The following is a 23,389-nucleotide window of genomic DNA, read 5'->3' as shown; positions in this document are numbered from 1 at the left end:
CCAAAACTATACCCTCTATTTTCTGACATTTCCAACCTGGAAAAAAGGTTGTGACTGTCTACCCTATCTATGCCTCTCATAGATACTTCTATCAGATCTCCCCTCAACCTCCTTTAATCCAGAGAAAACAATCCATGATTGTTCAACCTTTCCATGCAGATAATCCCCCCAAATACAGATTGCATTGTGGTTGACCTCTTCAGCACCCTCTCCAAAGCCTCCACGTTATTCCAGTAATGGGGCGACCAGACTCCAAATAATGCCCATCCAAAGTTTTATCAAAATGCCTTGTGATGTCCTGGCTCTTATACACAATGTCCCGACCACTGAAGGTGAGCATATGACTCGATCTAATTGTCTTGCCAGCTTTAGGGAGCCATGGACCTGGACTCCAACAAGCATTTTATACATCTTAATCTTAAAATCTTTGAAAGCTAATATTGGCTAAAAGACATTCACTGAAAGTGCTGGGGCATGATTTGAAGTCTCATTGACAAAGCTACTTAAGGAAGCGAACTTGTGGTTTAAGTTACATTTTAACTGCTTAATGCATACGTCTTCAACACTAGCCTAGCAACACATCAGTTAAAAGCCCTTTGTTTGTAGACAGTCAACATAATCTTACTTCTGCTTGCCCAGCTTTCCCCTCATTTTGTGGGTGACTATTTAATGGAAGAGACTTGCATTAAAACAGCACATTGCAATTAAACCTTTTTGCCAGCAATATTGCTGTGATGTAAAGCATAAAGTGCTCGAGTAAGTCACCAGGTCAGACAACATCTGAGGAGGATATGAATAGGCGACATTTTGGATCAGAACATTTCTTCAGACATAAGAACGGTCCCAACCAAAATCATTGCCTGTCCATTCCCTCCAGAGATGCTGCCTGACCTGCTGAGTTCCTACAGCACTTTAGATTCCAGTATCTGTAGTTCCTTGTGCCTCCAATATTGCTGCAGTGCTTAGTATTGCATTACCCTCTGTATCACAGTTAATTCGGTATATTTCCCAGCCAAAGTTGGACTTCAGTACTAAGTTGAGAAAATTAATTTTGAATACTCATACAAAATCAAAGGCAAGAATAGAGAGACTAACGTCATTCGGTTAACACAAATGAGGCTTTACACAATTGAGATGATGAACATATGTCCTGTAACTGTCAGATAGGCTTCCTGTAACAAATCCCGCGGTTGCATTTGGATGAGAACAGATTGATTCTTTTAAGAAACACCTGTAAGTTCATATTTATCATGAGCTACGCTGAATGAAATACTGATGTTTTATTTTACTCGTTATTTTCAGGATATGAGCCTCAAGGAATGTGTTGTCAATGACATCTTGTTATTCTCTGCAAAATGTTTTCATAATCCAATTACAGCCAGTTTTGCTGCAAAGCGATATTTGTATTGTTATAAAACCTTGCATTGTAGAAAATCACGTTATAAGGACAATTGTTTCAAAAGGAGACAGGGATTAGGGGCCAGAGAGTTTCAGACTCGCAATAACCAAGTTATGTTTCCTGTAGGATTTTCAAAAATACAGGTATTTTCAATAGCAGTAAGTTTAGTTTTGTTACTGCAGGCTAATAATACTAAAGGCTGTACGTTACATTATTTAACAGAATATTGTTGCACAAGTTGCTTGTTAATTTCTCTGGCTTCCCACAGTTAAGTAACAGTTGTGTTCCTCGGAGACAATGGTGTCTGATTACTGCTGAAATATTCCATGGAAAAAGTTCCCCTATACGGTTTAAAATCACGGGCAGCTTTTTTTCTGTTTGTCAATTTCCAATGTAATTTTTAAGTGGTTCTCCAGTTCCCAATCGGAATAGCATTATAACCAATTTTGCCTGCATAATGCAAATAGTGCTCCCTAATTCATCACTAGCGTCATATCCAATTTGTATTAATGTAAACGCGTGTAAAAGCAGTACAACCTGTAAGCAGTTTAAAGTAAACTACATCACAGGGAGTCTGGAATCCTGGGTAAAAGTTGTAGATTTTCTTTCCCAAAGTACACGAGCAAACTGGGGAGCTTTTACAATGAGCTGCGCACCGCATGATCACGTATTTTATTTCCAGCACACGTTTCTTTGAATTTTGAATTCAATAACAAAGCAGCATTCACATGGTACTGACTGGTCATGCTTCATTTCACCAGGTCTTACTGACCTTGTTACTGGAGCCATGTAGTTCCCAGGAAAAACACCGATTTTGCCTGTGTGCATTGACGTTCCCTTGAACCATCCATCTTGACAACGCTCAAGCACCAGAAATACCTCACCCTTTCGCAACTCAAGCTCATCTTCCTTCCGTGGTGTGTAAGGATACAAAGCAACATACCTGTAGATATAGGAAAAGCTAATGAGAGGAGAAAAATCATCCTTGGTTAGATCTCGGGTCCACTATATAGCTGTAAAAGAGAAAGCGTGTTCCAGTTTGGCCTGCATTCAATACATTTGAGTATAAAGTATCATCTGAAAGGGTTACAAACACAGACATAATGCATGTTATGTTACACTGCATTACCCTCCTGTTCTTACCATACCGCACATCTTGACCTACTATTTGCATTACCTTTCTAAACTAAACACCAGTTGATAAATGGATACAGATAAGAGCATTACTAAAGATTGTGACCAAATGGTTTGCACAATGGTGTTTAAGGTACATGGTTGTGCAGTGGTTAAATCACTGAACTAACATTTCAGGGATCTCAATCAACTATCTGGAGACAATAAATCAGAATGGCTGACATGAAAGCAAATTGAGGCAAAATGTGATGGATCTTGGTAACTTGATTTGGGCCGTTTGATCTGAATGATCATCTTGTGCTGCAAATTCTATGCAGTTAATGTAACTTTATAAATCCCCCAAAACATTAGATTAGAACTAATTATTAGATAGGTATACTACTTAATTACCTACTGAAAAAAAAACCCATGAATAACCACTACTGCCTTGGAAATTATTCTCAGAGCGCCTCCTTCAGCCCAAAAGAAGGGGGTGATAAGGAAAAACGTGAATAAAGTTTATTTTAAAACTATATGAAATTTATAAATAAATTGCATTTGAAGATGAAAGCCAGCAAGCAAGCGCACACACACACACACACAGAATCTTACATATTTGGCCGCACTTGAGGCCTTGGATGTGCCACTTGGTCCACAGATCCCACAGATGGTCGTGGGGAACTTGAAGCACATGTCGTAACAGTAGCGTTCGAAGGAGGTGGAGGTGGCGGTGGTGGGTGGTTCTCCTACACAAACACAAAGGCACAGATTTAGTTTCTGTCATGTGAAACTTATCAGCTCAAGCAGCGCTTACCAATTTTCATGCTGCCAGGGTTTTGTTGCATCTTTGTAGTCAATCTTCCTTAAATGAAGGAATATCTTTCTTTTCCCCTTACTCTACTGAAGTGTATTGAGCTTAAATGTAGTTTATCTCAACCTTGCTGCAGCAAATTCTACATTCTAACCAGTCTAAGCATAAAGAGGTTTCTCCTGGCTTATTTGTCACTGCTTGTCAATGATACTTTATTGTCATATGTACTTAGGTAAGGGCCAAACACAGGCAGGTGGGACTAGTGTAGATGGGGCTTGTTGGTTGGTGTGGATAAGTTGGGCTAAAGGGCCTGTTTCCACACTGTATGACTAGCTACAATGAAATTCGTATTTTGGATATGGTTCAGTAAAAATCCAAATTTACAGGCACAATCATCCTCAAGTACAAGAGTGCAGGAATAGTTGTTTACGCAGAGGCAGTATACAAGAGTTGACACGTTTCCACACCATCTTGTACACTTCAGGTTCAAAGTTGTTAAAAATATTAATGTCTTAACTTGGTCATAAGGGCCCACTGTCCTCATGGTGGCACTCGGAGTTGTAGAAGAGTCAAGTCAAGAACCAAGAGTATTTTTATTGTCATATGTCCTGAAACAGATTTCTCAGTTACATCAGACCTCTATCAGATTTCTGTCACTTGCTCCATCCCTCAGATATCCCCTACATTATACCAATGAGCACCAATGGGCTTACTTCAAAAGTGACCCAAAAGGACCTACCCTCAGTATCTTTACTCTATCAGTAGACTGTGCTACTGCATACAGGGATGAAGGTTGTGTGGGGTGAAGCAGAATTTTAGGAGATGGGAAAATGGCACCATTCATTTTCCTCCCAATGCGTCAATATAAAAAATGCAGATGCGAGAAATCGAAAATAAAATCAAAAATCCAAAATAAAATCAAACACCCAGCAGGTCGGGCAGTATCTGTGGAAGGAGAAATAGAATTAATGTTTCACATCTGAGACTCTTCATTCTTGCATTGGCAAAGGGTCTCAGACAACTGATAATTTTTCTACAGACATTTTTGCTTCCAGTATTTTGTGTTTTAATTTCCTTTTTTCTCCCATCACACTTTATTCCTAAAGTAGCCCGAAGATTTTAACATTCCTCTATGAAGAGATCGCATGATGTTGGGTGGAGATAAATTAAGGTGGGAGCGAGTTTTGTGGCCAAGGTATGAATGGCTTGATAGTTCAATCTGGCATTTTTATCAGTGCTGGAATAACTCGGCGGGTCAGGTAGCATCTGTGGAATGAAATGATAGGTGACATTTCGGGTCAGGACCTTTCTTCAGACAGATGCTGCCTAGCCCACTGAACTGCTCCAGCACTTTGTGTTTCACTCAAGATTCTAGCAGCCTGTGTCTCCTCTCTGATATTTTTATCCGTCATTTTTCCAAAATGTCCTCAGTTCAGTGCTTGTGACACAAATGTCATCTGTTTGACAACGGAGTGAAATGTAGCCAATATTACAAGAGGAGCCTGTTTTCGAAGAGAAGTGCTAGATGGAAGCTTTAAAAGCAGGATATGAAGCCCAAAAGAGTTATAAATAAACATTTTGAAATATCAAGTTGTTGAGGTAGATTATCTGGTACTCTGCACAAAAGTTTGCCCTCTCCCATTTAAACATTGCAGCAGATGATTAAAAATAAATATCCATTGACGCAATTCGCCTCTAAAACGACTTTGCATGCAATTTTAATGAGCCTGAGAACCATCGTTACACTGATCATTTAGGTCACATTCTATTTCAGTCATAACACTGCTTAAAATCCTTGAACAAAGTGACCCTTTTAGCAATTGGAACAGCATCTTCGTTGAAAGCCTTGAATTCATACGCAGACATTCTCTTGATACACATAATACTTTCAAGATTGCTTGTCAAAATGCACATATTCTGCATCCAACAAGATGTTTTAAATGGGAAATGCATAAAACATTTTCTACTCAGTCCCATTTCTTCCTATGGATATCTCGGCACAATCAGCTCTACTCTGCTTGATTAATGCAGTAAAAGGTATCCTTTAGCATTCGAATGAAGGCTTGCATTTACAGCACATCTTTCAGGACATCCCGTTGAAGCACTCAGAAGTGCTGTAACGAAGAAGATGCAGCAGCCAATTTGCATGCGCGGTGTTGGATGAACACCAAGTATGACGATGTTAGTTGTTCAGTTTAGTTTAATTTCGTTTATTGTCACGTGTACCGAAAAGCTATTTTGGAACATGCTATGCAGTCAGCGGAAAGACTGTACACAATTACAATCAATAATATTTAGTGCAAGATAAAGTCCAGTAAAGTCCAACTAAAGTTAATCCAAGTATCTCCAATGTGGTAGATAGTAGCTGAGGACTGCTCTCTAGATGGCGATAGGATGGTTCAGTTAGCTGATAACAGCTGGGAAGAAACTGTCCCTGAACCTGGAGGAATGATTTTTCACACTTATGTACCTCTTGCCTGGCGGGGGAGGGGAGAAAAGGGAATGACCGGGGAGACTCATCCTTGATGATGCTGGTGGCCTTGCCAAGGAAGCGTGAAGTGTAGAATCAGTCTGTCATCATTAGCATCATTACCAATTGTGGCCGGAAAGACTAGACCTGGAGCCGCACACTCGGGGAGAGTGGGGGCACGGGAAAAGACTCTAAGGCAAGTGTCTTTCTGTGTTCTCTGGGTCTGGTGAATTAATCATCAGCTGCCCCATCAGCTGCCTTCAAAGTTGCTCTCTTACATTAATACGGGCCGTTTGATTTTTAAAAGGTCTGGGGACGATTTTTATTTTTTTGGATTTTCCATCAGGTAAACATATGTAGTTTATGTTTCAGATGTTATTTTGAGTAAATAATTTTTTTTCCTCGGTCATTGTGTAGGTAATCCACCGCGCTCTCTTACATGTCGCACGAATTCCACTGTGTCTGAGAAATGCGATTCAAAGACTTTTTCAATCCTTTAATATTTATTTGCTCTCTGGGGCATCCGTTTTGAGAATTATTGCTTTGTCCAGTGCCCTGCACACAAACTGCATAAAGAGGTGATTAGGGGACACTGTTTCATATGAATTTACGTGGCCTGATTCCCAGCATTGCTGTGTGGGGCACAGTAGTAGAGTTGTACACAAACCAGAGACCTGGTTTCAATACGTGGCCTGACTGCTCTCTATACGGAGATCCTTCTATACGGAATTTGTACGTTCTCCCTATGACTGCGCAGGTTTTCTCCGGGTGCACTGGTTTCCCCCACACTCCAAAGACGAACAGGTTTGTAGATTAATTGGGTTTGATAAAATTGTAAATTGTCCCTAATATGTAGGATAGTGTTAGCGCACAGGGTGATCATTAGTCGGCGCGGACTCAGTGGGCCAAAAGCCCTCTCTCCGCGCTGCATCTCTAAAGTCTAAACTAAGTATTCGGGGATCATGGCCTCAATGCTGACCAGTTGGCCCTGTCTAGACCATCCAAGCTTGTCCTCCTGTCCTGCACATGTGTGACCTTAAAGATCTCACATGGAAACACTCGAGCTGTTGGATGCACATTTCCTGTGAAGTGTCTGAGTCTTGCAGAAATGCAAAAGGCGTGATGAGTATGACCATTCGTAGCTATCTTTACGTTTGTGATTCGGGTGACCGAGCAATGTACAATGGCTGTTTAACCAAGCACCCTTCAAGTCTTTGGGACATGGGAGGAAACGGTAACAACCCGGAGGAAACCCAAGCAGTCACAGGGAGAATGTGAAAATTCCACTCTGACAGAACCAGAGGTCAGGATCGAACATGATTTGCTGGATTGTGAGGTACCAACATTGTGGCACTGTGCCATCCACAAGAGTGACACAGTGGCACAGCTGCTGCCTCACAGCGCCAGAGACCCATGTTAAATCCTGCCCTCGGATGCTGTCTGTGTGGAGTTTGTACATTCTCCTTGACCTTGCTGATTCGAGTCTTCCATTCCCTGTCGAGAGAGCAATAAAGGGACAATATTCCCTCGGTACCCGGAGATTGAACCATCGACAGCTTGGTGCTATCGATACTTATGCTGAACTGGGCTGCAGTGCCTGGAACAGGATGTCATAGGATCTTCATTCTATTGAGACCGGCTGTCAAGACCAAAGCGTCAGGAGGCTTCGACAAACTTGTCAATGATGACACACTTCAAGCTTGCACCAACTGTAAAGTGAGAATGAGCAGATAATCCGTGGAGGAAATGAGGCATAAACTTTGGTGAAAAGATCACCGCTTTGAAATACTCCCGATTGTGATCTGATTGTGCAGTCGGGGGTCTCAGTTTAACATTCCACCCAAAGGATATTCTTCAACAGTGAAGTAATCCCTCAGCACCGCACTGGAGGGTCAATTTATTTGTGTTCCAGTCTCTGGACTTGGAACTTATATCCTCTAAATAAGTGGGAGTAGGTGCCCCACTGAGCCACTGACATGGTGAGGCAGAAGACCCCCCCCCCCCCCCACCCACCCCCGACTTAATGGTCTAGCTATGATGTCTTGAATCAAGGCCCGGACCTGAACTCCTGGATCAGTAATCCAACACCAGCAACCCTGAGGGTAATACACAAGAGATAATAACAGACGTGCGTGCACCATGAAAGAGTTTTCGCTGGAAAAGGCAATGAAGGAATTGCAGTAATCATTGATCACTCCCTGTCAGCATCAGGCAAAGGCAAGACCATTACTAATAAAGGCTAATCAGAGACTGGGAAGCACCTGGATAACGTGCCAGAACAGGTTACATTAACACAGTGCAGATAAACAGTGCGCCCGATTCCACAGTTCAGTGCCTTTTCAAGCACTTGTATCAATGAGGGCATCAGTGCCTCAGGAATGGTTCAGGGAAGATATACCTGGATATCAAAGTTAACCTTGTAGGGATAATCGTGGAGGAAGACTCAAGCCTAGATAGATGGAGAGTATGTTTCCAGTATTGGGGTGTCTACACAGCCTCAGAATAAAATGACGTCCCTTTGGAATGGAGATGAGGAGGAATGTCTTTAGCTGGAGGGTGGTTAATCTGGAATTCATTGCCACAGACGGGAGTGGAAGCGGTTATTGTGCATTTTTAAAGCAGAGATTGATAGGTTCTTGATTAGTAAAGGGTGTGAAAGGTTTAGGGGAGAAGTCAGGAGGATGGGGTTGAGAGGGAAAAATAGTTCAGCCAATCTGCCGAATGACCTAATTCTGTTCCTAAGTCTTATGGTCTAAGAAAATAAATTTACATTTACTGGAAACGTAAATATAAAAGAATGGTACAAATTCCTTAATGTGAAATCTGTGAAAGACAGATTTACAGACACTATAAATTAAATATTAATTTAAACAGTCACCTCAGGGCTAAAAGCAGCAGATGGCAATTCATAAACCTTCAACGGGAGTTCAGAAGAGTTATTTAAAAAAACGTAATCCTTGTATGTGGGCTTGATTTGGAAAGTTGGACTTTAGAATCCATCTCATCAGTCTTGCAAGACACTTCTACAATGCAACACAAACTTGTTTCCTCACTTTTCCCATTCTGATGAAGGGGCTTCAACCTGAAACGTCAGTTTCTCTTTGCAAATCTGCTGAATGTTCCCAGCATTTCCTATTTTTATTTGTCTTACTGTATTCCTTTCAAAGGGCAACCGTGGAATAGAATGATGCCATGCAGATGTTTGACACATCTGCGCTGACAGTTTAGTTAGAAACAAACAGTTAAAACCCCACTTCCATGCTCTTTAATCACACCCATTTTTTTTCCAGATGTTCATTAAATTTCATTTTAAAACCTATTATTCGATCTGCTTCCACTGCAGTTCACTCACAACTGTGTAAAGAAGGATGCCTTCATTTTATCGCTGGCTCCTCTCCTAAACATTTTCAAACTGTTTATTCTGGTTGCTAACCCACATACCACAGGAAATAAGGAATAATGCCCCTGTCCCACTTCAGAAACCTCTGGAGACTTTGCGCCCCACCCAAGGTTTCCGTGCGGTTCACGGAGGTTTTTGTCAGTCTCCCTACCTGCTTCCACTACCTGCAACCTCCGGGAACCGCACGGAAACCTTGGGTGGGGCGCAAAGTCTCCAGAGGTTTCCGTTCAGGTTTCCCAAGTGGGACAGGGGCATAAGGTACTGCAGACACTGGTTTACAAAAGAAGACACAGAGTGCTGGAGTAACTCAGCGGGTCAGACTCCGAGAATCTGAAGAAGGGTTCCAACCCAAAATGTCAGCTATCCATATTCTCCAGGGGATGCTGCCTGACACGCTGAGTTACCCCAGCACTTTGTGTCTACCACTGGAAATACGTTTTCTTTATTTATTCCATTAAATAGCTTTATTGCGTGAAGTGCTGTTCTCCCCATTATATGAAAGATGTGGAGGCTTTGGAGAGGGTGCAGAGGAGATTAACCGGAATGCTGCATGGAGTAGAGGGTTTTAACACAGGGAGAGGTTGGATGGGCTCTGGAACATTGGAGGTTGGGGGAGACGTGATAGGAGTATACAAAATTATGAGAGGCATAGATAGGGTCGATAGTCAGAACCCTTTTTCCCCAGGGTGGAAATGTCCAACAATGGAGGGCATTGCTATAAGGTGAGAGGGAGAAGGTTTAATGGAGATGTGCAGGTTTAGGGTTTTTTTCCACAGAGTGGTGGGGGCCTGGAATGCATTGCTCGGTTGATGGCAGAGGTAGGTGTGACAGAGGTGTTTAAGAAGGTTTTGGATATGCACATGGAAGTGTTCAGGAACTATGTTCCTATGTTCTAAAACAGATGATTTTGAAATCCCCTCTCAATCACTTCTGCAACAAAGACAGCAAACAAAATTCTTCCCTTTTCAACACACTATCCCCTATCCAATCTGCCCTCTTAGAATTATTTTCTCCACTCCTCAGGAATCAACATTCATCTGAAATCATGATGACAAATCTGAATGGTGGATTGCAGCTGAGACCTAACCAATGTTTTATAAAAGTTTAGCCCCTTTGTTCTTTCTCCCTCTATTAATAAAATCAGGAATCTCATCTGCTTTGATTTTAAAACCAGCTTTATAATTTGTCCTACCATCTTCAAAGAGCTGTGTGGATACACCACAGGTGTGTCCATCCCTTTTAACATTATGTCAGTTAGTTCCCGTGGTGCTTTATTCTTACTATGAAGATGTATCACTTCATACGTTTCCATGTTGATATCTCTGCTATAATGCCTCATTATTGACTGAAGACTTCTTTCCAGCATGGGAAATAATCAGTCGTTCAGCATTACTTTCTGATTCCTGGTCCTTCGCCAGCCTGCATGTGCTGTCATTGTCCCTTATTCCCATGGGTCTTAATTTTGGTGTAAAATGAAACGTTTACCAAAAGCCTTTATGAAAGTCCATATGCACATCATAAGTACTTTCCCTAGCAACACCAAGGACTTTACATTGCATTTGTTAATCAATACAATATGCTTTTATTTACCATTTCATATTTTCCACAATATTGTTTAACCATCAGACCCAGGAACAGCCTTATTCCCTCGGCTATCAGACTTCTGAAGAATTCTCCCATAAGCTATGGCTTAGTCCCAATTTTCTAACACAGTTTCTTCTCGGCTGTGATCAGGCAACTGAACCATTCTATGACCAATTCCAACCTACCATCTACCCCATTGGAAACCCTCAGGTTATCTTTAATCAGACTTTACTGGACTTTATCTTGCCCTTTATCCTGTATCTGTACACTGTGGATGGCTTGATTGTAATCATGTATAGCCTTTCCGCTGACTGGATAGCATGCAAAAAAGCTTTTCACTGTACCTCAGTACATGTGACATTAAAGTAAACTAAACAAAACCTCATTGTGGACACTGAACTTTTTTGCTGCAACTTGCTGAAAAGTATATTCTGTACTCGGCTATTTTTCCCTTCACTCTACCTGTTTACTTGTGCATGGCTTGGTTGTATTCATGCAGAGTGTGAACTGATTTGACTGAACAGCTCGCAAACAAAAGCTTTTCACTCGTGACAATAATAAACCGAACCAAACTTTCACCACCCTAGGGAAGCTGTCACTGGCCTGCGTGCAGTTGAATGACTCTTTATCCTTTTTTAAACATTGGTGTAATATTTACAACACCAGTCAAACAAACCGATGCAGGAATAGATGCAAATGTAAGGCACATTTTCTTCTCTACTGAAACAATTGAGTTGTTTAAACAAACACCAGCTTTTAGGCATTTAACAAATAAACATTTATTTACTGATCAACTAGAGTGGAGTGGTTTTCTCATTTTCAAGAGTGTTTTATTGTCATATGTCCCAGATAGAACAATGAAATTCTTACTTGCTGCAGCACAACAGAATATGTAAACATGGTACTGTAAACAATATTATAAACGAGAGAGAAAAAAAGTTCAGTGTGTATATATACACATATACTCATAAGTATACACACACATATATATTTATACATACATATACTCAAAAAAACAAACAATAGTAGCGCAATAATAATAATAATAATAATAATAATAATAATAAAAATAATCTATTGTATTTCAGAGCTTATTTGAGGTTGTAGTGTTTAATAGCCTGATGGCTGTAGGGAAGAAGCTGTTCCTGAACCTGGACGTTACAGTTTTCAGGCTCCTGTACCTTCTTCCCGATGGCAGTGGTGAAATGAGTGTGTGGCCAGGATGGTGTGGGTCTCTGATGATGCTGGCTGCATTTTTGAGGCAGCGACTCCGATAAATCCCTTCGATGGTGGGGAGGTCAGAGCCGGTGATGGACTGGGCAGTGTTCGCAACTTTTTGCAGTCTTTTCCGTTCCTGGACGTTCAAGTTGCCTAACCAGGCCACGATGCAACCAGTCAATATGCTCTCTACTGTACACCTGTAGAAGTTCAAAAGAATCCTCTTTGACATACCGAATCTCCGTAATCTTCTCAGGAAATAGAGGCGTTGATGTGCTTTATTTATATTTGCATCAGTGTGCCGAATCCAAGAAAGATCTTCGGATATATGCACACCCAGAAATTTGAAGGTTGTGACTCTCTTCACCATTGTCCCATTGATATAAACAGAATTGTGGGTGCTCATCCTTCCACTTCCAAAGTCCGCAATCAGTTCATTGGTTTTACTGATGTTGAAAGCCAGGTTGTTGTGCTGGCACCATTTGGTCAATCAGTCGAACTCACTTCTATACTTTGACTCATCACCATCTGTAATTCGTCCCACAACAGTGATGTCGTTGGTGAACTTGATGATGGAGTTCGCACAATGTCCGGCTACATAGTCATGAGTATAGAGTATAGCAGGGGCTGAGCACGCAGCCTTGAGGTGCTCCTGTACAGATTGTTAATGAGGAATAAGTATTTCTGCCAATTCGAAGAGACTGTGGTCTGTGGATGAGGAAGTCGAAGATCCAATTGCAGAGGGATGCGCAGAGACACACTTCTGTTAGCTTGTGTCAAAAATAATTTATTTAATTACTATCATGATACAAAACAAAACCGTGGTGACACATCGACCACCATATTACAAAATCACCAAATTCTAAATCACCAAATTATTCAGACACTAAATAACTAGACAACTATGTTACAATCCTTACAATATACTAAAGAATCACGATACAATTATGTCCCTCTCTAACACCACCCAGGCGCAGACGTGACCCCGGTAAAGGGGCAAGCATCCCCCTCGTGCAAAACCTGGGTTACAAGGGACGCTCTACTGGCCCCTCTACCCTCAACAGGAACGATGCTGCTCGTGGTCTTGGCGTCCTTCTTCAGGTCATCCAAGAAGACCTGAGCTGAGGCCGGTTGTTCCCCTTCACCCCCTGCACCGAAGGAGGGGGGTTAGTGGCACCGGAGGCAGATGCGGAGGCCCGGGATTTGGAGCAATTCCTCCAAATATGCCCCACTTCCTTACAGGCATGGCACCTTGGCCGCCCTGATGTCCAGAAGATGGTGAAATCACAGAAGCGCCCGTCAACTACCTCCTCCCTGTCCAGCAACATTGTCAGCTGGCGCCGGAGGGAAAGAACGTGCCGCAGCTCCTTCCTGTGGAACCCCTGGGATATCGGGGTGATGCCCATGAGTACCTTCCCCATGGTGTGAAGGTGGGGGAGGAGGGCCTCGTTTGTAATGCAGGATGTTGGACAAGACCACCCGCTGCACGGGGGTCACCAAGGGCTCGACCTGTAGGAATGTTCCCTCCACTGAGATCCCTTTAGTCACGACCGCGTTCACAACCTCAACGGACTCGAGGAAGAACACAGCCTTCCCAAACATCCTGCACACGTACAGGATGTCTGCGGGCTTAGCTGCCAGGGCCAAGGCGGCTACGCAGTCCTCCATGTTCATCTGGGGGGACAAGTAGCACCTTATCCCATGCTCGAAAGGCAAGTTCCTTATGGGGAACCGGGCCCTAAGAGGAGCATCCGAAGGCCCCGCTCCCCCAGAACACTGACCCTGCATGGTATCAGGCGCTACAATTTAAACATAGCACTTAAACACAATGCCAGACAGATACAGACAGTCCAAATGGCATGAGGCCAAGTTCACACACAAAAACAATATGGAACAGTTCGAGGGAAGGAGGCATGCGGTGTCGCGTCGAACAATGATAATGGCTGCGTCACCACCTCTTCGCCCGGTTATCCGGCTCTCCTGCATTCCCTGGCGAACTGCTGACCTCCGCAGGCAATCCCAGCTGGTCTTCGCTGCTCCTGCAGCAACAAAAGGGATTTGCCTGCAGTCTTTGTTGTTGGAAGCCTCCTATCTCCGCCGGTCTTGCCGAAGGAAAGGAGGCTTCGTCAGCTCCAGGTTCCAAGGCCGCAGAAGGAGGTCGAGACGGTGCAGAAAAACCTCCCACACCATACGAAAGCCAGACCGGCCCCGTCAGCACCGACAAGGCAGTAAGAGGGGGTTGTTCTGGACGTAGTTGTAACAGTCCAGAAAGTTTTTCTCCCCCTTTTGGTGCGCCAGTTTCCTGGCAGGTTGCCAGCCACAGTAGTGTGGGCTACGCAGTTTGCTGATAATACTGCTCACGGTCCCAAGACACGCGGAAACTTTAAAACAAATCTCTGCAGCTTCGCAGCTATACTCAAGGATATTTAAATGTACCGTTGTACCTCCTCCGAATTCCAAAATGATGTTTAAACTCACTCGTTTTTGTGTTGGACGGGAGCTCCGCAACACCACACCTCCTCGCGTAAACAGCTTTTTGTTTTTTGCTTCAAAAAATGTATTTAATTACGATCACGATACAAAAACTAAAAAAAAACAAAACCGTGGTAACATACCCACCCCCATAGTAAAAATCACCAAATTATCTACATTTTCATACAACTATATTACAATCCTTACAAATATACTAAATAACTACTGTACAACTATGTCCCTCTCTAACACCACCCGGGCGTGGACGTAACCCCGGCAAAGGGGCAAGCATCTGGCTCGGGCGAAGCCCTCTTCCGTGACCCGTGGATGGCCAGCTTGGCTGGGCCTAGGAGCAACCCAACCAGCCCACGTTTGGCCCTACCCACTCCCTAGATCCAGCCACCAGTCCTTCGTTCACTGACAGCAGAGCCAGCCCTCACCTACGGACCCTTTGCGTAACCAGCTTGAAGGGGATGATGGTATTGAACGACGACCTGTAGTCTATAAACAGCCTGACACAAGTGTTTTTATTGTCCAAGTGGTCCAGTGCGGAATGGAGAACCAGTGAGATCGCATCCTCCGTTAACCTGTTGTGACGGTAGGCAAACTGTAGTAGGTCGAGGTTCTTGTTGAGGTAGGAGTTGAAATGCACCATAACCAACCTCTCAAAGCATTTCATCACTACAAACGTTAGTGCCACTGGTCGATAGTCATTCAGGCACATCACCTTTCTCTTCTTAGGCACCGGTATTATTGATGCCCTCTTAAAGCAATGGGAACCTCAGGCCTCAGTAGTGAGAGGTTGAAAATGTCCGCAAAAACCCCAGCCAGTTGGTCTGCACAGGTTTTGAGAACTCGATCAGGAATACCATCAGGTGCAGGCGCTTTCCGAGGGTTCACCCCCTGAAGGATCTTCTGACCTCGGCCTCTATAACTGTGACAGTAATACCATCAGGGCAGGGACGGAAAACCCGGGGGGGGCAGAGGGGACACGTCCCCCCCCCCATGTTTTGAGAGGTGGGGGACATGCCCCCAAGCTTTTGTGATCCCGATTTTAAAATCTCTGCTTTCCGCGAGGCAGTGGGGGCAGGACTGATGATCGAGAGCGTGATGATTGGAGGAGGGAGGAGTGGGCGGGGGCAGGCAGGATCGATCCCGGCCGGCTCTCCGGCGCTGTCCCGAGTACCCCTGCCCCACGAGTGGCCAGAGAGGTCGGCAGTCAGACGCAAGCTGTACCCCCAGACCCACAGCCAGCGCAAAGAAACAGCCCTAAACCCACCTCAACTCTGCCTGTCCCGCCAGGTGAACCTGCCTGGACTTGGGGGAAATATGGCCAGTGCGGAGAAGCAGCGCTGGTGTCCCGTCAGTCCAGACAGGGCTGTAGTTAACCCGGCGAGACAGGCAGAGTTGAGCTGCATTTAGCACTGGATTGAGCCTCCGAAGACTCGCGCGCGTGTGAGTGTGCGCATGCGCGCGCGGCCGCCAATAAACTGTGTCCACCGTCCCCTCCATGTGTTGATAGCGAGTTCCTCTCTTGCATCATGGTGTATGGGGGCTCTGAATAAATGTATGGTTTATTCAGAGTTTCTGAAGTCCAGTAACATAATCTACTAGGCTACCACCAATTAATCTCAATTACATGTATTAAAAATTTAATATATCGCAAGATTAGCACAGCAATGTAGAAATCTGCAGTGAGTCATGTTGAAGTCATTCAGCAGTTTGAGTCAAGTCCAACCATGCATAGGCCTTAGATTTGCTGTCATTCCTGTTGTGAACAGAAACATTATGAGCAAATGTAAATTGAAACCTGAAGCAACAAAACACTGGCTTTAAACACAAGCAACTGTAACCTAAAGCAGATCATAATTCAAATGCTCCACGCCCAGACGTCGGGATGAAACCTATCCATTCCGCACCTGGTAACTGCCTTTGATGTGGAACTCGGTGAAAGGCATGACACAAAGATCACAGTGACCGACCTATCTTTGTCCTCTTCTACGCCTCTATTTACGTGTAAAAAAGCCTTTGAAGCTGTGCCATCGAGGGCCAGTAATCTTTAGTATTCAGACTGAATAATGGTTATTGATGAATAGCTTCAATCTTTGTAATGCCACTTTATGTCCATGTGATGTTCTTCAATATCAATAGTTTTGTTATTGTAACTGCTGATTTGCAGATTTGGGAGGATATCCGCTCCGCCCCAGCTCTGTCTCCCACCACTCTTGGGAAACCTGACATGGTAAAGAAACAGGGGCAGCAGTGTGGCACAAGGGCGGTACAGTGGCACAGCTGGTAGATCCGCTGCCTCACAGCGCCAGAGAACCAGGTTCCATCCCGACATTAGGTGCTGTCTCTGAAGTTTGCACCTTCTCCCTGTGATCGCATGGGTTTCCTCCAGGCGTTGCCGTTTCCCCCCCACATCCCAGAAGTGCCGGTTTATATGTTAATTGGTCTCTGTAAACTTCCCCTCGTGTGTAGGAAGTGGAAGAGGAAGTGGGATAACAAAAATGGCCTGAATGGGTGATCGATGTTTAGTGTGGGCTCGATGGGAAGAAGGGCCTGTTTCAATGCTGTATCTTTAAACTAAACTAAACAAAATGAATTCAAAGACAGACACAAAGTGAAGAAGAGTCCCAACCCAAAACATCACCCATCTGAATTTCTCCAGAGATGCTGCCTGACCCACTGAGTTACTCCAGCACTTTGTGTCTATCTTTGGGGTTTTTTGGGTGCTCCGGTTTCCTCCCACATTCCAAAGGCGTGCAGGTTTGGAGGTTAATTGGCTTCTAGAAATTGTTCCTCGGATGTAGGGTAGAAGTAGTGTGTGGGTGACTGATGGTCGGCATAGAACCGGTGAGCTGAATGAGCACCAGACTGTTTCCACGCTGCATATCTAAAACTAAAAAAACAAAATCATTTTCTCCGCATTTGCTTTTGGCATGAAAAGGAAGAACCTATGGCATACGTTTTAAGTGACAGCATCATCATAAGGGCAATAAATTCCATCCACATTAGCAATTAAATAATGACCAATGTATGCATCTTCCCTTACTCGCCACTCTTCAATATGATTTGTTTTCTGAAAACAATTCATCTGAGGCCACCCTTGGGAGTGCAATGTTCAGTTATTGGTCATCCTGCTGTAGCAAAGATGCCATTAAGCTGGAAAGAGTACAGAGAAGATTTATGAGGGTGTTGCCAGGGCTCAAGGGCCTGAGCTATAGGGAGATGTTGGACAGGCGAGGACTTTATTCCTTGGGGCGCAGGAGGTTGACGGTGATTTACAGAGGTGTATAAAATCCTGAGGGGCATGGATTGGGTAAACACACAGAATCCTGTTCTCCAGGAAAGGTAAGTCAAGAATTAGATGGCATAGATTTAAGGTTGGAGGAGAAATATTGAATAGGAATTTGAAGGGTATTTTTGTCGTTGAGGCAGGAACTTATAGTTAACAGTTAAAAGACAGTTGGACCGATACATGGATAGCAAAGGTTTAGAGGGATATGGGCCAGGCATGAGCAAACAGGACTAGCTTGGATGGGGCATCTTGGTCAGCATAGTGCAGTTCCATTAATAAAAAATAACATTTTGTTGGTCTGCACTATACTTTTACTTTAGAATATCACTGTACAGAAAGTTTAAAACAAAACTGCTGGAGGAACACGAGCAGCATGTGCAGGGGTGGAAGGAATTGTTGATCTTTTGGATCAAGACCCTGCATCAGGACTCTCAATGTCCTGATGCAGGCCATCCACCAAAAACATTGATCGCTCTTCTACTCACAGAAGCTGCTCAACTGCTGAGTTTCTCCAATAATTTATTGTTTTGCTTCAGATTCCAGCAAACTGTACAGAAAGAGCCCATTTTGTCCATCCACTGTGTGCCTGTTTGGAAGAGTTATTTCATTGCTCCTCTCCTGTACGTTTGTACAAGGTACTTATCCAATTCTTGTTTGAATTTAGATATTGAATTTGCTTCCATCACACTCAGGTATTGCATTTCAAATTGCAACAACTTGCTGGGTTTAAAATTTAAATGTTCACATTTCCTCCAACTCTTTTACCTATCAGTACCACTTAAAGGAATTACATGGAGGAGAATAAAAAAATTCTTGAGTAGAAGAGTTGTCAAGAATTCCACCATTGGCATTATTCCCCAGTCAAACTTTAGTTCCGTATAGAGATACATCCTGGAAAGAGGCCCTTCAGCCCACCAAGCACATACCCACCATCGATCACACATTCACCCCAAGTCTATGTTATACCAATTCCTCACCCACTCCCAAGACACTAGGGACTATTTGCAGACCAATTAACCCACCCGGAGCATGGGCCACGGAACTGGGGGCGGGGACTGGGGGTGGCTGTAGCCCCTCCACTTTTTTGGCTAGATGTGCTTCATAAGCCGAAATTATCCGGCCCGCAGGTGTATTTTTCTCTTCTTGTGAGGATCTCCAACATTCAGAATCTCAGAACAAGCGCACAGTGAGCGCGGCAAAACCATGACCAGCCATGGCGGAAACAGATTGCCACCCCCAAAACCGTCCCTCCTCCGCTCAACGGCCAAACACAGCGCGGTTCACAGTCGAGATATGGGGTAGTGAACAAAGCGTGTGATTAGCCGCAGAGCGGAAGGGAGGGATGGCCCCGAGAAAGAGAGAGAGAGACGACCCCAAGAGAGAAAGTCAGCCTAGAGAGAGAGAGAGAGAGAGAGAGTCGGCCCCGAGAGAGAGAGAGAGTCGGCCCAGAGAGAGAAAGAGTGAGAGAGAGAGAGAGAGAGAGAGAGAGTAGGCCCCGAGAGGGAGGGGGAGGGGGAGGGGGATATATCCCCCTACTTTGAGTTGGGGAATGGACTGTATTAGCCCCCAGTTTTTGAAGGTCAAGCAACAACAAAAAATAATAATTGTGCCACCCTCCCCCCGCTCCCTCACCGGGTACCCCCGAGGCCGGTGATCAGTGATCGCTCAGCCCCCCACTTTCAAAAACGTTCCGCGGTCCCTGTGGAGGACACCCACATGGTCACATGGAGAACATACAAACTCCACAGAGATAGTACCTGAGGAAGGATCGAACCTTGGCCTCTGTGTCTGTGAGCTAGTCCTCTAGTTGTGCAAACTACAAACACAAAATTAAGTAGCTGCAAGGACAAAAAAATAATTCAAATGCCACCTATTTATCTATGGCTGTGAAAAATGTGAAAAGGATCTATGACCTTTGAAAATTTCTGCAAACCGCCTAGTCGCATCAATATAAATATCATATTTAAAACAAAAACTGGGAAAACTAATTTCTACAGCACATTCAAAGTTAGAAAAATACCATGACTGAGACAAACTACCACTCTGGAGCATCAAGCACATTTGTGAAAGCAATTTAAACGTTGCCTTCCCAACAATTCTCAAGGGAAGAAACAAATTCTGCTGCTTCAAATACTGTCAAATTGCTTCAAATTAAATTGCTGCAATATTTCAGTTCCATTTGCGACATTTGCTGTGACAGGCTGTGATTGAGACAGCCTTAATACAGTATTTTTTCGGAAACTTTTTCTGATGCATGTTTAAATGTGACAGAACTCAGAACAGTTGGCATCTAATGAGGTATCTCTTTAATCATAGCACGCTTGTTAAAAACACCTGGGACCTTGGGGATCAGCTGACTGCAGCTTATCATTGGAAAGCTGGAGCATTAACTGTGAACACAGAGGGATGTAATCTGGTCAAATATTTATCCTCCTACTTCAGCACTTGCTGGCAGCTGGTAGTTGCTTCACATGACTTTCCATTGTCGCATTTGAATGCATTTTTGTGTAGTTGCAACCAAAATCCAAAAATCTCACCAAATAATGTAAAACAAACTAGTCACTGTGAAACAGATTCGTAGAGTCATACAGCATGGAAACAGGACTTCGACCAAACTCATCCATGCCGATCAAGATGTCCCATCGAAACTAGTCCCATTTGCCCGTGTTTGGCCCACTTGCCCACAAACCCATTTCTTGGTTGATAGATTTCTTCTATCCATGTATGTGTCCAAGTGTCTTTGTGACAAATGGGATCAATGTGGGATTGGTGTAAAATGGGACGTTGATGGGCGCTGCACAATCGATGGGGAAAAGGGCTTGTTTCGGCATGGTATGTTTTCAGGACTCTTTTGTTCTCTCATGTAGCCCCAGTTAATTTACATAAAAGTTATGTCTTTTCTCCCAACCATTTTAATTAACGTTTTTATTAACATAAGTTGCATATAGTTTAAAATATTTTTAATTAAATACTTTCAATTTTTTTCAAGGTTTAAACGGTTTTCCTTTTACTCAATGTTTCTGATCATTAGAGACATTCAACAACAATAATAAAGGCCTTGTGCAACCCGTGAAGACTCACTGGGAGCCACACATGCCAAGAGCAACCTTGGGCACCTCTGGAAGTGGACACAAAACATGGGACAGACTCATCCTACTATAAGGAGCAACACGAGAAATGATGCACACAGGGCAGCACATTGGAGCAGTGGTAGAGTTGCTGCTTTACGGCGCCAGAGACCTGGGTTCCATCCTGACTACCGGTGTTGTCTGTATGGAGTTACCTCCCACACTCCAAGGACGTACAGGTTCGTAGACTAATTGGTTTTGGTAAAAATTGTAAATTATTTTTAGTGTGTAGGATAGTGCTAGTGTACAGAGTTCACTGGTCGTCGGTGGACTGAAGGGCCTGTTCCCACGCTGTTTCTCTAAACTAAAAATTAAACTAAACTTGCACGTTCTGATGTTAATGGCAAGCATTAGCATAAAAACTTTAGCCCTTACTTTTAGGTGGGTGATGATTATATTGTGAGATCAAAACCTGAAATTTGGCCTATCCTTGTCCTCCAGAGTTGAGTTACTCCAGCACGTAGTGTTTATTTTTCATATTTTAGTCATTTTGAGGGGTGGAGGAAGGGGAAAATGCAGTGGCAAAGGGTTGTAGACCGTGCATTGGAATGACTTGAGTTGGCGTGACTTGCTTGATCCTGACTGAAGATTGGATGAGACACCCAGACCCACAATGTTAACAACTCCTCCACTTAAGGTTCTGACCTGACCTAATAAGCATTTGTAGTATTTTCAGTATATTCTATTGCTCAGTATTAACACTCCAAACAGATTCAGCTAAAAAAACAGTGCATGATTATAGTTAAGCAAAGTTAAGGGCCTGTCCCACTTTCATGACCTAATTCACGACCTCTGCCAAGTTTGCCCTTGACTCATACTCGCAGCATGGTCATCACCAGGTCAAAGGTTGGTTGTAGCAGGTTGTGATGTTAATCGTAGGTACTCGTGGCATCAAGTAGGTCATGCCGTTTTTCTAACCCTATGTAAAATGTCCACTGTGGCGGCACCTGATAGCAACCCAAGGTCACGACGAATCATCGGCTCTAGAGGGCAGCGCCTTGGTGGGGGAGGCGGGAGTCACGGGGTCGGTATCTGTGTTGTTAACCCGCCAAACCACGAGTAAAAAAGGTCGTGAATTAGGTCGTGAAAGTGGGACAGGCCTTTCACACAAATGAATTGTCTGTGGCACTAGCTACAAGAAAAATATAAAACTGAGGGTAACAGAGAATAGGTTGGTTAAATAAAAATAACGTTGTCAACATGTTTAGAAATAGAAAAAACTTTCAAACACCGGTAGAGAAAAACAGAATCATTGAGAGTGGTTAAAGCGATACTTAAAAAGATCTGATACGATTATGGTGGAAAGAAAATAGCAGTTGCTTGATGATTACATTGCTTCAGTGTTTACAAAGATTGAAGGAAGTCTTCACAAGCTTGTGGATGAGAAAATAAAGTGGCCGGCAATAGATATGTGCATTAACAAAGAAAATGGTCCTTAATGGGTTGTCCACCACCAGATAGTACATGATTACCGTGCTCTGTGAAGAGTGGAACAATGCTGTATAGTTGCAGTGACCTCAGGAGCCCCTGTATTATGACTATAATGTAGAGCGTACAGAAGCCAATGTACACACGTTCCTGCACACAACAATGAAAAATGACCAGATTATGTACTCTTTTTGTGAGCAATGCACAGGATATTGTGTAGAATTTGCTGCTTCCTTTAAAATATTACAGACATCAATTACATCCAGAGAAGATCCGGGCGGCACAGTGGTGCAGCGGTAGAATTGCTGCCTTACAGCACCAGAGAACTAGGTTTGATCCTGAATACGGGTACTGTCTGTATGGAGTTGGTACGTTCTCCCTGTGACCATGTGGGTTTTCTCCGGGTGCTCCGGTAACCTCCCACACTCCAAAGACACTAGGTTAATTGGCTTTGATGAAAATTGGAAACATTTTGCTAAAATTGTTAACATACGTGGTGATTGCTGGACTGCATGGACTTAGTGGGCCGAAGGGCCTGTTTCTGCCCTGTATCTTTAAAGTTTAAAGATGGCGATGTAACCTAATTTTAATATTTGATTTAAACGCTGCGCCTGCAACTATGAGTGTGTCTTTTAGCACAATAATAGACGGGGATGAAGGATTGATCTTGATTTGATTTGAGTCGTAGAATCAAACGGCACGGACACATGCCCTTCAGTTCAACTCGTCCATGATTAAATATCCACATAGTTAGCCCCATTTAGAAACATAGAAAAACAGATGCAGCGGTAGGCCATTCGGCCCTTCGATCCAGCACTGCCATTCAATATGATTATAGCTGATCATCTAAGATCAGTACCCCGTTCCTGCTTTTTCCCCATATCCCTTGATTCCTTCAGCCGTAAGAGCTAAATCAAACTCTCTCTTGAAAACATCCAGTGAATTGGCCTGTAATGCCTTCAGTGGCAGAGAATTCAACAGATTCACAACTCTCTGGGTGACATTTTTTTCCCCCATCTCAGTTCTAAATGGCCTACCCCGTGTGACCCCTGGTTCTGGACCCCC

General features: G+C 43.7%; 1 protein-coding gene across 2 annotated transcripts in view; it reads right to left on the bottom strand.

Annotated features, from left to right (window-relative positions):
- The window catches only part of sh3rf1 (SH3 domain containing ring finger 1), a 166,372-nt gene that overhangs the window by 26,334 nt on the left and 116,649 nt on the right, over window positions 1-23,389 (bottom strand). For both annotated transcript variants that reach the window (XM_055632342.1, XM_055632343.1), the window contains exons 7-8: window positions 3,125-3,258; window positions 2,172-2,342 (exon numbers count right to left, since the gene is read on the bottom strand). In XM_055632342.1, coding sequence (XP_055488317.1) covers window positions 2,172-2,342; window positions 3,125-3,258 — 305 coding nt within the window. The remainder of the gene's footprint in view (window positions 1-2,171; window positions 2,343-3,124; window positions 3,259-23,389) is intronic.

This window comes from Leucoraja erinacea, chromosome 3 (assembly GCF_028641065.1).
Source record: "Leucoraja erinacea ecotype New England chromosome 3, Leri_hhj_1, whole genome shotgun sequence".
NCBI classification, from domain to species: domain Eukaryota; kingdom Metazoa; phylum Chordata; class Chondrichthyes; order Rajiformes; family Rajidae; genus Leucoraja; species Leucoraja erinaceus.
Note: the sequence above shows the minus strand (reverse complement) of the source record. Positions and strands in the feature narration are given on the sequence as shown.